At 49.9% G+C, this 14,536-nt stretch overlaps 2 protein-coding genes across 7 annotated transcripts in view; both read left to right on the forward strand.

The window, feature by feature from the left end:
- Adamts10 (ADAM metallopeptidase with thrombospondin type 1 motif 10) overlaps window positions 1–4,028 on the forward strand; it is a 31,605-nt gene extending 27,577 nt beyond the window's left edge. For all 6 annotated transcript variants that reach the window (XM_057771209.1, XM_057771206.1, XM_057771208.1 and 3 more), the window contains 3 exons: window positions 213–389; window positions 467–629; window positions 3,404–4,028. In XM_057771209.1, the coding sequence (XP_057627192.1) occupies window positions 213–389; window positions 467–629; window positions 3,404–3,513 (450 nt within the window). In that variant the 3' untranslated portion in view covers window positions 3,514–4,028. The remainder of the gene's footprint in view (window positions 1–212; window positions 390–466; window positions 630–3,403) is intronic.
- Window positions 4,029–7,010: 2,982 nt separating this feature from the next.
- Window positions 7,011–14,536, forward strand: part of Myo1f (myosin IF) — a 49,715-nt gene continuing 42,189 nt past the window's right edge. Inside the window, exon 1 of the mRNA XM_057771677.1 lies at window positions 7,011–7,109. Coding sequence (XP_057627660.1) covers window positions 7,107–7,109 — 3 coding nt within the window. The 5' untranslated portion in view covers window positions 7,011–7,106. The remainder of the gene's footprint in view (window positions 7,110–14,536) is intronic.

The following is a 14,536-nucleotide window of genomic DNA, read 5'->3' on the forward strand; positions in this document are numbered from 1 at the left end:
GGTTCCCAGGCTTCTGGAGATGGGTTTGGTCTGGTGCATTGCCTATGAAAGGCGGTCCCAGCCTGGGGCAGGTGGTGAGGCTTGCAGGTAACACAGTATCAGAGACTGGGCTGGAGGACAGCACAGGGACCACCAGCTACCTGTCCATTCCTTGTGTCCCACTGGCCAGCACCCACCCTACACTGAATATAAAACACCCCTTCTAACTGCAGTGCACCCCGAGCTGCGGGCCTGGTCTCCGCCACCGAGTGGTCCTTTGTAAGAGTGCAGATCAGCGGTCCACTCTGCCCCCTGGGCACTGCCCTCCCTCCGCCAAGCCACCAACCACTATGCGATGCAACCTGCGCCGCTGCCCTCCTGCCCGTTGGGTGGCCAGCGAGTGGGGTGAGGTAGGTGGGCACGGCCCTGCGGGATAAGGGTGAGGACAGTGGTCTTAAGGAGATGACTCGGTGGCTCCTCTCTTCAGTGCTCCTCACAGTGTGGCCTCGGCCAGCAGCAGCGCACGGTGCGGTGCACCAGCCACACGGGCCAGCCGTCCCGAGAGTGCACTGAGGCCCTGCGGCCATCCACCCTGCAGCAGTGTGAGGCCAAGTGTGACAGCGTGGTGCCCCCTGGGGATGGCCCGGAAGGTATGTGGACCACCCGGGAAGGGCGCCGGGCTTTGATGAGCTACGAGTGGGCGTGGTCCCAGTTTCCTGATTATTAGTCCTTGAGTTTCCATTACAGTTTTACTTATTGTTTTCACAAATTCGAGGGTGAGATGGGGATTCGTCTGCTTTGGGGCTCCTGTGAAGGTCAGAGGGCAACTGGCAGGCAGTTGACGCTGTCCTTCTATCCTGTGAGTCTCAGATTCAAACTCAGATCTCATATGACCAAGGGTGACTTTGAACTCCTGATCCTTCAGCCTCTGCCTTCCAAGTGCCGGGGTTACAGGACTTCACCACCACGCCCAGTTTTTGCAGTGCCAGGGGTGGTAGCCAAGGCTTCGAGGGCGCTACTACTTCAGCCCAGCTCAGGCACTGTTGTTGTTTGGAGCACAGAAATCTGTCACGTGACATGTGAGACGCTGACAACGGTAGTCCCTACCCACTCACGGTTTATACGGGCCTCTCCCTTCCATGTGCCCTGTTGGGAGGAGGAAAATTCAGTGCTTACACAACACCATTTTTACACTACACCTTTTTTTTTTTTTAACCTAAGTAATTTTTTTCTTTTCTTTATTTTTTATCTGTTTTTTGTTTGGGGGGGGGAGGTTTGTTGTTTGGTTTTGGTTTTTCAGGACAGAGTTTTTCTGTGTAGCCATACCTGTCCTGGAACTCACTCTTTAGACCAGACTGGCCTCTGCCTGAGTTTGCACATATCCACCTACCTGTGTCTACCAAGTGCTGGGGTTAAAGGAATGTGCCACCACTGCCCAGCTATTTTGATTTGTTTTATCACTTTGAAACAAGATCTCATAGACCCCAGTCTTGTTGCAAGGGAGCTGCTTCTTCGTCCCGGCCGCCCAGAACCAAAACACAAAACCATATTATTTAAATCACTGCTTGGCCCATTAGCTCTAGCTTATTATTGGCTAACTCTTATATTAACCCATTTTTATTAATCTGTGTATCACCACATGGCAGTGGCTTACCAGATTTGTCATGTCTGACTCTGGAGGCTCCATGGCATCTCTGACTCTGCCTTCTTCCTCCCAGCATTCAGTTCCATCCTCCCCGCCTACTGTTTCTTTATTCATTAGCCAAGAGAAGCAGCACAGAGACAGAAGGACCTCCCACACCACAGTAGCCAAGGATGACCTCAAACTTCTTGTCCCACCTGCAGAGATGACAAGCACGCATCACCACACACAACTGGTTCTTTTTATTAAATCAGACCTTGTTGCCTCAAACTCCATGCTCAAGCAATCCTCCCTCATACCTAGGACTACAGGCATGTGAGCCATTGCACCCAGCTATAATATTTTTTGTGTGTAAATTTATTTTTGATAGAGGGAATTAAAGAAATTTATTTCCAAACTCTAAAACTAGATGACAGCAATGGTTCACCTTCCAACACTCTGTCTTCCCCGTCTGTGAAGACTGCAAATGATACATTCATTTGGAAAGAAGTGCTGCGTGAAGGCTAAGTGGGAATTTGTATCCATGGCCTTCATGGTGCTCAGTGAATGCTCTCTCACTAAGCTGTTACCCAGCCTTTAAATTACAAATTCTTTGAGCTGAACTCAAAGGTTTATTGAAAAGCCAAAGGAAACAAATTCTCTTGGCATCAAAAGCACAACAGGTCTGTCATCTTAAGTTATCAGGGTGGCCAGGGCAGGAGGACTGCATGTTCAAGACCTGCCAATACTACAGAGCAAGCCCTATCTGAGCAATTTATCCAAACACTGTCTAAATAAAATGTCAAAGGAGGGCTAAGAAATATAACTCCGAGTGCCTGCCTAATTTAGGTCCAATTTCCAGGAGAGGGAAAAAGGGAACCCTAGAATAAGAAATATTTTTCTCACTAAGAGTATGTCTTGGGCAGCTCCAGATGCTGTATTGAAAATCCTCAAAACAAAAAGAAGACTCTGGCTTTTTAAACTGGGACCAATAAAAGAATTTGCCAAGAGGGTCTTTGAAGAAAAAAAAAAGAAAAAGAAAGAAAAGAAAATCTTCAAAACAGCCAGGCGGCCGGGCAGTGGTGGCGCACGCCTTTAATCCCAGCACTCGGGAGGCAGAGGCAGGCGAATCTCTGTGAGTTCGAGACCAGCCTGGTCTACAAGAGCTAGTTCCAGGACAGGAACCCAAAAGCTACGGAGAAACCCTGTCTTGAAAAACCAAAAAAAAAAAAAAAAAAAAAACAGCCAGGCGGTGGTGGTGCACACCTTTAATCCCAGCACTCAGGAGGCAGAGGTGGCAGAGGAGGCAGATCTCTGTGAGCTCGAGGCCAACCTGGTCTCCATGAGCTAGTTCCAGGACAGGCTCCAAAGATACACAGAGAAACCCTGTCTCAAAAACAAACAACAACAACAAAAGAAAGTCCTCAAAACAATAACCAGGAGACCAAGAGGCCAGTGCAATGACTCAGTGAGTAAAGGTGGCGCAAACTTGACCTGAGTTCAGTCCCCCAGAACCCACATAACAGTGGAAGGAGAGGACCAAATCCAGAGTCCCCTGACCTTCACGTGTGTGCTGTGACATGCAGGCCTGTTCAGACACACAGGCCTGTTCAGACACACAGGATAACAATAATACGTAAAAAAATACATAGATTCTCAAAATGAGACTGGTGATGATGATAATCCCTCTGTGAAAGATGAGGGGACTGGTGAGGAGGAAAGCCAGCTAGAGCGCACCACCGCTGGGGAAACGCTGACTGATCTCTCTCCCTTCCCTCCTGCCCTTCCCCTCCACCACTGCAGAATGCAAGGATGTGAACAAGGTGGCCTACTGCCCCCTGGTGCTCAAATTTCAGTTCTGTAGCCGAGCCTACTTCCGCCAGATGTGCTGCAAAACCTGCCAAGGCCGCTAGGGGGTGTGCAGCACCCGGAGCCACCCTGGAGCACAGACGGGGGAACTCCACTGGAGAGGGCCTGCAGGAGGGAGGGAGGCGGGATTGAAGGGTGAGATGCAGTTGAAAGTTATTTATTGGGTAACCCCTATAGGAATCCTGGCTAGGGGATGGAGAAGAGCTGGCTGCCCCATGCCGCACACATCTTTAAGTCCCCAGCACTCCCCCCACCCTTTGATCGGAATATGTACTGTGAAGAGTGGGGGTGGGGAGGGGGTATGCCGGTGCCCTGCCCCCAGCACTGTTCTATCCCTCCACTCTGAGCTGGGGGGATTTATATCTGCTATGGGGGAGTGGGATTAATACCACCTCCATGCGACCCTCCCCCAGACTAACCAGGGGCAAGATCTACCCCAACCTCTGCCCTGCCTGCCCCAGGGGGAGCCCAACATCCAGGCTACCCCCATCATGGTGCTACAAGCCCTGCCTTGGGGTCCACACACTCCTCACCAAGAAGCCTTACATCAATAAAGTTCTGTCTTATGTAGATGTTCGTGAGTGGGTCTGTGTCTCTGTATAGGCATACCATCCAGCCCCGACCCTAGGATCAAAAGGGAACACACAGCCAGGCTTGGCAACATGTCTCAGTGTGCAAAGGCACCTCCTGCCAAGGTAACAACTATAATTTAATCCCTGGGATCCACGTGGTGGAAGGAGAGAACCAGTTTCTATAAAATGTACTCTGCCTTCCACAAGCTTGCTGTGGCATGTGTGCTCACACACACGAATGAATAAACAAAATAAAAGCTCTTAAAAGTGGGGCATATGCCCACGCTTCCTAATCAGTCATCCCTAGCAGAGAGAGAGAACTCTGGCCACTACAAATAAAAACCTATCAATAGACAGATAGTGGCGCACCCTTTTTTAATCCCGGTACTCAGGAGGCAGAGGCTCTCTAAGTTCAGGGCCAGCCTGGTCTACAGGACAAGTTCCAAGACAGCCAGGGCTACACAGAGAAACCCTTTCTCGAAGAACAAGCAAACTTATTTTAAGACAAAAGTGCAGTTTACAGAAGCTTTCAAAGATCCAGTCTCCTTGTACTCCCGACCAAATGTGATCATTCTGCCCCTTTCTATATATTGAGTTGTGCTACTGCCCCTGGATATTGGAGACAAGTCTTCTCAGCTATGGCCAGGAGGGGGCACGCCTCATCAAGAGAGCACAGAATGCAGAGACATCCCAGTCCTCAGACATGAACCAAAGACTGAACACAGTCTGGTTCAGTCTCAGCCACATCCTCAGTGGGGGGTATGAGAGGGTGACAACCTCTTTGTTTTGAGACAGGGTTTCTCTGTGTAGCCCTGGCTGTCCTGAAACTCCCTGTGTAGACCAGGCTGGCCTCAAACTCACAGAGATCCGCCTGCCTCTGCCTCCCTAGTGCTGGGACTAAAGGCGTGCACCACCACTGTCTGCCTAGGTGACCATCATTTCCTCAAATGTCAACAGGACTCTTGTGAGATCTGGTCTTCCAAAGATCAAGGGTTGGGCTGTGAGATGGGCCCTACATGCTCTAGGTGCTGCTGATGGAGCCAAATCATAAAATCGGCAAAGTCACAGGTGTGAAAACCCATATTGGGCCAGGAGCAGTGGTGCGTAGCTTTGGTCCCAGCCCTCCAGAGAAAGAGACAGGATGATTTCTGTGAGTTTGAGGCCAGCTACTTTGCATAGTAAATTCCAGAACAGTCAGAATCACATATGAGACTGTCTCACAAAAACACAAACAAAACCCACAACAAAATACAGATTTGGGGCCAACAGGGGTGGAGGTGCTGGAGAGATGGCTCAGCTAGCTGCTATGAGCACTTCCTGCTGTTCCAGAGGACTTCTGTTCAATTCCCAGCATCCACATCAGATGGTTCACAACTTCCTATAACTCCAGGTCCAGGAGATCCAGTGCCTCTGGCTTACACACGGACACAGACACACAGAGGCCCAAAAATGTGAGCCTAGTTCCACTTTGTCTGAAAGTCAGAGAGTTTGAGGTTGCTCAAAATTGTTGACAACAACCAGGGCTACACACCCTGAACTAGGGTGTGGTTACTCGGTTCTTTTGATATTTAAGATGGCCCATACAGTTGGATCCAGCCCACCCTGACCAACGGTCAGGATATTCAAGCATACTTCTGCTCCTTCTTTTGAAATAGAAGGTTTGAGCTTGGGAGTAGCTGCCTTCAGCTCTTGGTCTAGGGCGGGTTCATTGCCTAAACAACAGAATGCTAATGACTTGAGGCATCAAGTACTGAAGCGAGTAACTAACTGTTCTAGTTGTTCTTGCCGTGTGTTGTTAAAGCAGTCTTTTGTCTTCTCCCCCTGTGGTATTGGAGTATAAAAGTGTAGGGAAAATCAAACGCAGACAATTCCAGTATTCACTGGAGCTCCCTCCCGATAGTACCCCATGTTTTCTATTTTATTGTTTTGGTCCTCTTAATTTTCTTATCCCCGTGTCCCTACTCTGGTAAGTGGTATTTTTGTTGAAGCTGGTCTCCGACACACACACACTTATGAGTACAATTACTTAAAGTAAAATTTTTTAAGGCCAGATCTGGTGCTAGGAAGATGACCCTTTTCACACAAGCATCAGGACTTGAGTTTGAATCCCCAGACAGACATCCCCATAAAGCCAGATAAAGGTGGCAAATACCTGCAACCCCAGTGCTCCAACATTGAGATGGGAGGTAGAGACAGGAGAATCCCCGAAGCCTGTAGGCCAGCAAGCCTGGCTTCCACAGTGGAAAGACAGAAAGACAGAGGTGGGGACTGATAGCTGTCATCTGGCCTTCACACACACAAACACAAAGATGGAAGAAGAAGAAGAAGAAGAAGAAGAGGAGGAGGAGGAGGAGGAGGAGGAGGAGGAGGAGAAGAAGAAGAAGAAGAAGAAGAAGAAGAAGAAGAAGAAGAAGAAGAAGAAGAAGAAGAAGAAGAAGAAGAAGAAGAAGAAGAAGAAGAAGAAGAAGAAGAAGAAAGATCTGACATACAAAATCTTACATGTCTTACATGGGCATAAGGCTTGTGGTGGCCTCCACTCTCTTTGTCCTTACTAACACACTGGCTTTGGAGGAACATTCTGCAGGGAGGGTCTTAAGGGGTTTACACGAGAACACGCAGAGCAGACACATCGGAAACAGCACTTCCCTTTCCTGACTCGGAAGAGAAAGATCTCAACTAGGTGGCCAGTCCTGCAGTCAACTGACCTGGGTGTCTTTTGCTGTAGCCTCTTTTCTTGGGGAGGTAGATGGAGAAGGGACTTTCTCTTGTCTGGCAGTGGCTGCCGGACATCTTTAACCTGTCCCTGCAGGCTCCAAACTCCAACTTCAGCAGGGTCATTGCTGCTAAGGCTCAGAGCACTGTCCCCGCCCTCAGCTTCCCTCCCCTGTGGCCATGGCCCCTCCCGTCAAAGGAAGTGAGAGAGGGGCTGTTGCAAGAGGAACTGGGGCCAGGAGTCTGCAGAAGGAGTAGATGAAGAAGCAGGGCCATGCCAGAGCCACCCTCAGGAACCCCCTGAGCCTGTGCCTCTGTCACTACCCACAGGAGCCCAGACACCAGCCCTCACCATGGTAAGTTCTTCAGCGTTGGCTCTGGGAGTGTTGGCCTGGTAGCAGAGCCCTGGGCACCCTCAGGAATTGGGGCAATGGTCATGAGAATTGCAGGGCCTTGGGAAGGGACTCCCACGGGCAGCACAGGGTATCCCATGGTCCTCCACCAGGGATCAAGTTCTAAGGGTGCCAGATTGGCTGTGGGGACCAAGTCTGCAGAGCAATAGGAAGGGAGAAGGTATCCCTAAGGGGATTACAGTTTGCCAGGGAGGGACATGTCCCTTTCCAGGGGCTTAGAGAGTCCTCTCAGATCCTAGATGTCCCTGTGGTCTGAAACAAGCACTCCCTCCTGCCTTGGCCTCTGTTTCTGGAGTTCATGTTTGGAAGTTGGTCTAGAGATGGGAGTGTTTGGGGGAGCTCTCCCTGGAAACACTCTTGGGGTCTGCGGGTTTGACCACTGTGAGTCCACCAGTGGTGGGGCTGACTGTGTCTCACATGAGGGCTGTGAGTGTGATAGCAGCGCAAGTGACGACAGGTGGTGATTGTAACAGTCTCAGAGGCAGATGAGGTCAGGTGTAGGGCCCTTGCTCAAGGTCCTGAGTGTCACCTCTAGCATTGACAATGAGCCATCATCACCGTCATCTGACTTTCAGTCAGTATTCCTGAAGAGGGGGAGTTGGAGATGTGGGGTAGGGCAGGAGATAACAAAGGAGGAGGAGGAGGGTGGGGGGGAGGAGGAGGAGGAGGAGGAGGAGGAGGAGGAGGAGGAGGAGGAGGAGGAGGAGGATACAGGACTAGACGACAAAGCCTGGAGGGCACAGGGATGAGAGGCTATGTTCTACTACATCGGGGATGGCAGTGGAGATACTGCAGCCAGAGATGGACTGCAAGTCAAGGCCTGCTGGCGATGACGAGGCAGGGGGATGACCCATGCTGTCTAGACCCAGCAGCATCATGGCATGCACAATAAAAGCCAGCGATGGTCACACAAATCACCCCCGTGGCTCCACAAACCCACAGTCCGCTTCAGCCTTCATTCATTGTCATTCTGTCAGAGGGAATAAAGATGTGCTTCCAGGACAGGGGAGCTGCTGGGGTCCTTGGCGGATCCAGCAAACATGACTGGGGTGGAAGCAGGGAGCTGGGGTGACAAAGCAAGGCCAGGAGGGCTGAGGCTGTGCTTCATCGGTCGTGCACAGCCCTGGGTTCCATCCGGAGCATCACATAGACTGGACGTGTTGTCCCCGCACTTGGCGGGTGGAGGTAGGAGTTTAAAAGTCATCCTTGACTATCTAGCAGGTTTAAGGCCAGCCTGGGCTACATGAGACTCTGTCTTTCAAAAAAAAAGAAAAAAGAAAAACAGGAAGAGATTTGCTGCTTGAAAGGAAGGGAAACCCCTCCTAGGCTGCCAGCACTGTGAAATGCTTAGTCAACGGACTTCTCAGCAGACAGATCTGAGGAGAGAAATGAGTCAAAGTGAACAGTGATGAAACCTGGAGCCAGGTATGGTGGCACACCGCTGCAGGCTGAAGCAGAAAATCATGAATTGGAGGCCAATCTAGATAACCTTCTCTCAGTGAAGCCAAACTAGATCCAAAGCTGGAGTTGAGCTGATAGTTTCCTAGCATTCAGGAAGCAGTGTTCTCTCCCCAGCACTGCATTAAGCCAAGTCAGTCAGCCCAGAACTCTGGAAATGCCTGCAGAGGGAAGAAAGAATCAGTACAAGGTCATCATCTGCTACAGAGTGAACTGAGTCCTGCCTGGTCCTAAGAGACTGGCAGACAGGCAGGCAAGAGGAAAGGAAACGAGAGGACGGCAGAGAGAAAGAAAAAGACTGACACTATCTATAAGGACCACAATTGTGTCTGGGAATACTGAGAGCTTCCCAGAGGGCTGCAATGCCAGGATGTTGTTCAAACAGAGTCTGTTATGGAGCATGCATGCTAAATGCCCAGGAGCTGCTGATGCCTGTGAGGCTCGTGCATTATGGCTTCAGTGGTAGAGATGGGTGCAGGTCGTTCCTTCTTGGCAATTAGACAAGCCACTGGGTATTCCTTGTTGAGTGGGTGCTGCTGTGGTTGTGATGGTGAGGGTTGCTGTTGGTGTGTGAAGATTGGTGCATACAATAGTTCTCATGGATGGGTTGGAGGTGGTGGTCATCTATGATGGCAGGGTGTTTAGTTTTGTTACTTCTTAAGACATATTTCTGTTTTATTCATGTGTATACATCAGTGTGCTTGTGTGCCATGTGCACACAGTGCCTGGGGAGGCCTGAAGAAGGTATCAGATTCCCTTGAGATGGATTTACTGTTGGTTGTGAGCACCGTGTGGGTGCTGGAAACTCAGTTTTCGCCGTCTGAAAAGATATCATATGCTTTTAAGCACTGAGCCATCCTCTCAGCCTGTGCCAGGGTTTGGTGCTTTAAGTCAGTGTCTCGTGTATCCCCGGGCTGGTCTCAAAGGCACGCTATAGACAAGGATGACTTGGGAATCGGATCCTCCTGCCTCTACCTCCCAAGAGCTGCGCTGACAAGCATGATTCATCGTGCCCTGCTGTGCACAGTCCTGGAGATGGAGCCCAGGACTTTAAGCACGTTAGGCAAGCCCTCCACCAGCTGAGCTACACCCTGTCCATTGCTGTTTTGAGACAGAGTCTCATACGCTTTAAGTCATCCTTGAACTGACTATATAGTCAAGACGACCTTAAACTCCTGATCCTGCTGCCCTCCGCCTACTGAGTGCTGGAGTTACAGACACGTGCCACTATGCTGGAATCGCTAGTGTTTAATGTTGCTCGCCAGCAGGACACTGCCTCTGCTGATTGTCGGGAGCGTGAATGGTTAATGCTCATTTGCCACTGGTTGTCTATTGCTAGCTTCTAGTAATGGTGGTCTAGCAACTCACTCTTAGATTTTGCATGGGATATGGTTATGTGTGGTTGTCAATGTCTCTGTGTCAGTGTGAGTGCAATGTGTGTGTAAGGTGTGAACATCAGATGTCCTGCTTGAATCAGATCGCTCATTGAATCTGGAGTTAGGCTGACAGATAGTAAAACCAACAGATGCCTTTGTCTCTACCTCCATAGCACAGGGGTTCTAGGTGAGTTTGTGACCATGGACGCTGCGAATTCAAATTCAGGCCCCCATGCTTGTATAGCACTCTTACCGAGCCAGTTCCCCAGCCCCTCGGTGTGAGTTTATTCTCACATTGATTTGTTTTGTAAAGGTCAGAGAACAACTTGCAGGTGTGGATTCTCCCCTTCTACCATTGGGTACTGGACACTGATCTCTGGTGACCAGATTCGGCAGCAAGCACCTTTTACCCTCTCAGCGATCTTTCTGGCCCCTGGAGTTTTTATGATGGTTATTGTTTTGTGACCGTTTGTTGCTGTCACTGGACACTTTTTATTTATTTACTTTTGCTCAGCCTAGCCTCAAACTCACGATCCTCTAAAATGCTGGGACTGCGGGCACGCATCCCCGCTTGCGTCTGTCTGTTATCGTGGGTGCTGGGACTGCGGGCACGCATCTCGGCTTGTGTCTGTTATCGTGGGTGCTGGGACTGCGGGCACCCATCTCGGCTTGTGTCTGTTATCGTGGGTGCTGGGACTGCGGGCACGCATCTCGGCTTGTGTCTGTTATCGTGGGTGCTGGGACTGCGGGCACGCATCTCGGCTTGTGTCTGTTATCGTGGGTGCTGGGACTGCGGGCACGCATCTCGGCTTGTGTCTGTTATCGTGGGTGCTGGGACTGCGGGCACGCATCTCGGCTTGTGTCTGTTATTGTGGGTGCTGGGACTGCGGGCACCCATCTCGGCTTGTGTCTGTTTGTTATCGTGGGTGGTGGTTAGTTGATCCTGGCTGGTGGCAAGGGTGGTATATATAAGCAACACTAGTGGTGGAATTGTTCGTTGTTTCTGTTTGATGCACTGACTCGGAAGATTATAGCAGTTTCTGTTTGACTTTGTGGGGTCTGAGGGGTGGTATGAGGTGGGCATCTTTGTTTCCTAACAGTGGTGACTTGAGGGTAAAGGTGGTTGCTTTGAAGGTTGAGGCACAAAGGGAAGGAGACGGTGCTGGAGGTATGGTTCAGGGACAGAGCGCTTGCCTAGCAAGTTCAGGGCTCTAGGATCCATGCCTAACACCACAGAAACAAACAAAAGACATAAGGTGAAACCAGAGAGATGGGCCAGTGGCTGAGCGTGCTCTCCTGCAGAGGACCAGAGTTAGCTCCCAGCACATATATCAGGTGCCTTAGGACTGCCTGTGACTCCAGTTCTAGGGATCCAGCTGGCCTCCATGGGTACCTACACACATGTGCACACACATAGCACAAACACATACAGACACATGAATAAAAATGAAATAAATCTTTCATAAAAACCAGGAGGAACAAAGAGGCCAATGGCCAGGGGAATGAACCAAAAAAGGAGGTATCTTAAAAAGAGACCTAACAAAACCCACAGCTGCAGGGGTGGGGTTGTAGTTCCATTGGTGAGGTGCTTGCCTTATGTGTGTGAAGCCCTGTGCTCCGTCCCAACACTATACAAATCAGAATGGTAGTGTATGTCTCTCATCCCAGCACTTGGGAGGCTCAGAAATCTCAGCAAGAGGCTCAGAAATCTAAGATCATTCTCTGCTATATAGCAACTTTGAGGCCCTCTGGGCTATATGAGACCCAGTCACAAATAAACTAAAACAACATTAATTTTTTTAATATTTATTTATTTATGTATACAATATTCCGTCTGTGTGTATGCCTGAAGGCCAGAATAGGGCGCCAGACCTCTTTACAGATGGTTGTGAGCCACCATGTGGTTGCTGGGAATTGAACTCAGGACCTTTGGAAGAGCAGGCAATGCTCTTAACCTCTGAGCCATCTCTCCAGCCCCCAACATTAATTTTTTAAACAATATTTATTTCTTGTGAGGGGAGTGAGCCATGGCCCACTTGTGGAGGTCAGAGGGCAGCTTGAAAGAATTTGTTCCCTCCCTTCATCGTGTAGATCCAGGGCACTAATCTCTGTTATAAGACTTGGCAGCGCCAGGCGGTGGTGGTGCACGCCTTTAATCCCAGCACTCGGGAGGCAGAGGCAGGCGGATCTCTGTGAGTTTGAGGCCAACCTGGTCTACAAGAGCTAGTTCCAGGACAGGAACCAAAAGCTACAGAGAAACCCTGTCTTGAAAATTAAAAAAAAAAAAAAAAAAGACTTGGCAGCAAGCCCCTTACCCATGGGCCATTTCACTGGCACAAGATTTTATTTATTTTTTTTAAGTACCCATAACTAAGCTGGGAGTGTTATAGCACACCAGTAATTTTCTGAACTTGGGAGATGGAGCCAGGAATCAGGAGGTTAAGAGTAGCCTAGATGATGAAACACAATCTCAAAAAGAGAAAAAACAGGGCTGTTGATATTGCTCAGAGGGTAAGAGTGCCTGCTGCCAGCCTGATATTGAGTTGCATCCGGAGCTCATTTCTTCAAGTTGCTCTCTGGCGGCATGCGTGCCATGTCACACAAGCATACACTCCCAACACAGACACAAATACAACTCATTTTAATATTTTAAAAAGCATACCGAGTTAACGAGCTCACAGAGGTAACAAACTGTATTAAATATGTCAGGCCTTATCCACGTGGGACCGACAGCTGACGAGACAAGGAAGATAGGAGGGGACAGATAGGCATCTGCTTTGGGCATCAGAGCCTCTCTAGTGGGCTCCTCTCTTGAGACCTGAGTTCTCCCAACTCCAGCCTCTGGGTGGAGAATTTGAGGAGGTGCAATAGACGCCAGCTGCCTCCAGAAAGACAAAGGTCCTTACCTGTTGGCTGGCCCCCAACTAAGCCAAAAGGAAATAAACTCAATGGTCCCACCCAACTCAATCCCCAACCCCAGTCCTGTGAAGAGCTTTGGGAGGTAGGCATGTTGTCTGCACAGTTCAGAGGTGCAGCAGGGTGTGGTCCAGTACTCCCATGGCTGGGAAAGACAGGACAACGATTCTAGGGTCACCCCCTGAGGGCCAGGTTGAGGCGCAAGATCCAGCACAGCTGCAGCATCAGGTTCACATCTCCACAGCTTGCAGGGCCTGGTGAGGAAGGAAGTGGCTGTTCTATTTCTCTCTAGACTGAAGTTCTTGCTCATCGCCACCCAAGTCTAAGAGAGGTTTGCTATCAGATTTGGGGTCACATCCCATTCTCCTACAGGCCAGGTCCAACCACTAGACCTCCATAAGCCAAGTGAAACAGCCAGATAGAGGGACAAGCAGAAAAAGGAAATTCGTTCAGCGCGGCCATGATGGGAAGAGAGATAAGGAAAAACAATGAACCACCTGAAAGGACTCTTGGCAGGCTCGGCAAGATTGCATTCCTAAGGCTAGCTAAGGTCTATTCCCTTATTTGGCCACTTCCTCCTCCTGAGGCTGACTACCAAGGGACTGTGAAAGTATTAAAACCCAGCAGTTAAAAGCCCCCTCTGGCTCCCTAACTAACATGCCCAATCAAAATCACTTTTACCGTTATAAACCACCATTTTCCTATGGGCCGCATCTGTCTCCTCTGTATCCAGAGATAACCCTTTGTTGCTCTCTGGGACAAGTGCCCCTTGCTCCCTTTTCCTTGTTCCCTTCCCCTTCTCCCTCATCCTCTATCTCCTGTCTTTGTCTCTTATTCCCTGCCTTTTGTCTCTGTCCTCTGTGCTCAGAACTTGGTCTTGGGGCTCCTGAGCCAATACTGACATCTCATACCCGACCCCAGCTAGGTTTAATCAGAGGCCAGAGTTATGCTTGTCTGTGTAGTTCCTAGTGAAAGTGTGGTCCTCCCTACCGCTGACCCATCCATATCTCTGGTGTAAGGCTGTCTAACAAGTCCACTCTGCTGGCTGGCCCTGGCTTTGAGCTTTCTCTTCTCCCTGCACGATATTCCTAGGAGACATTCCAGTTTCGTCTAACAACCAAAGTGAGGCACACGGTGTCTCTGTAAGTATGTTCACCCAGCCTAGCCAGTTACAACTAGCACATCTGGGGTGAATTTCCAAGCTCCATCATGCAGCTCCTCCTCCTGCCTTGGACCCGCTGACACCCACAGTGGTGATGAGGAACAGCAGTATTACGTGGCAACCTTTGCCTTTTGCCTTGTTGAATCTGTGCAGCTGCCCCATGAACTGTGCTGTCTTCTCTTGTTCAAATGAGGAAACTAAGGCGGGGAAGCCTAGCAAAGCTGCTGGATAAACGAAACGTGGAAGATGATTTCAGCGTGGCCCCTTTAAGAGGCCATTGCTCTTAGGAGTCACCTTGACTATGGCTTCCCTTTTCTTTTCCTAAAAAATGAGAGCTCATATAGGACTTCACTGCTGTTAAATAGCCTCTGAGCATCCTTCTGGTCCTATTTGAACCCGGGCTTACCCCTCAAAGAAGCTAGGAACCTGGAGTTTCACACCCACAGGCCCTTGAGGTC

This window comes from Chionomys nivalis, chromosome 6 (genome assembly GCF_950005125.1).
Source record: "Chionomys nivalis chromosome 6, mChiNiv1.1, whole genome shotgun sequence".
NCBI classification, from domain to species: domain Eukaryota; kingdom Metazoa; phylum Chordata; class Mammalia; order Rodentia; family Cricetidae; genus Chionomys; species Chionomys nivalis.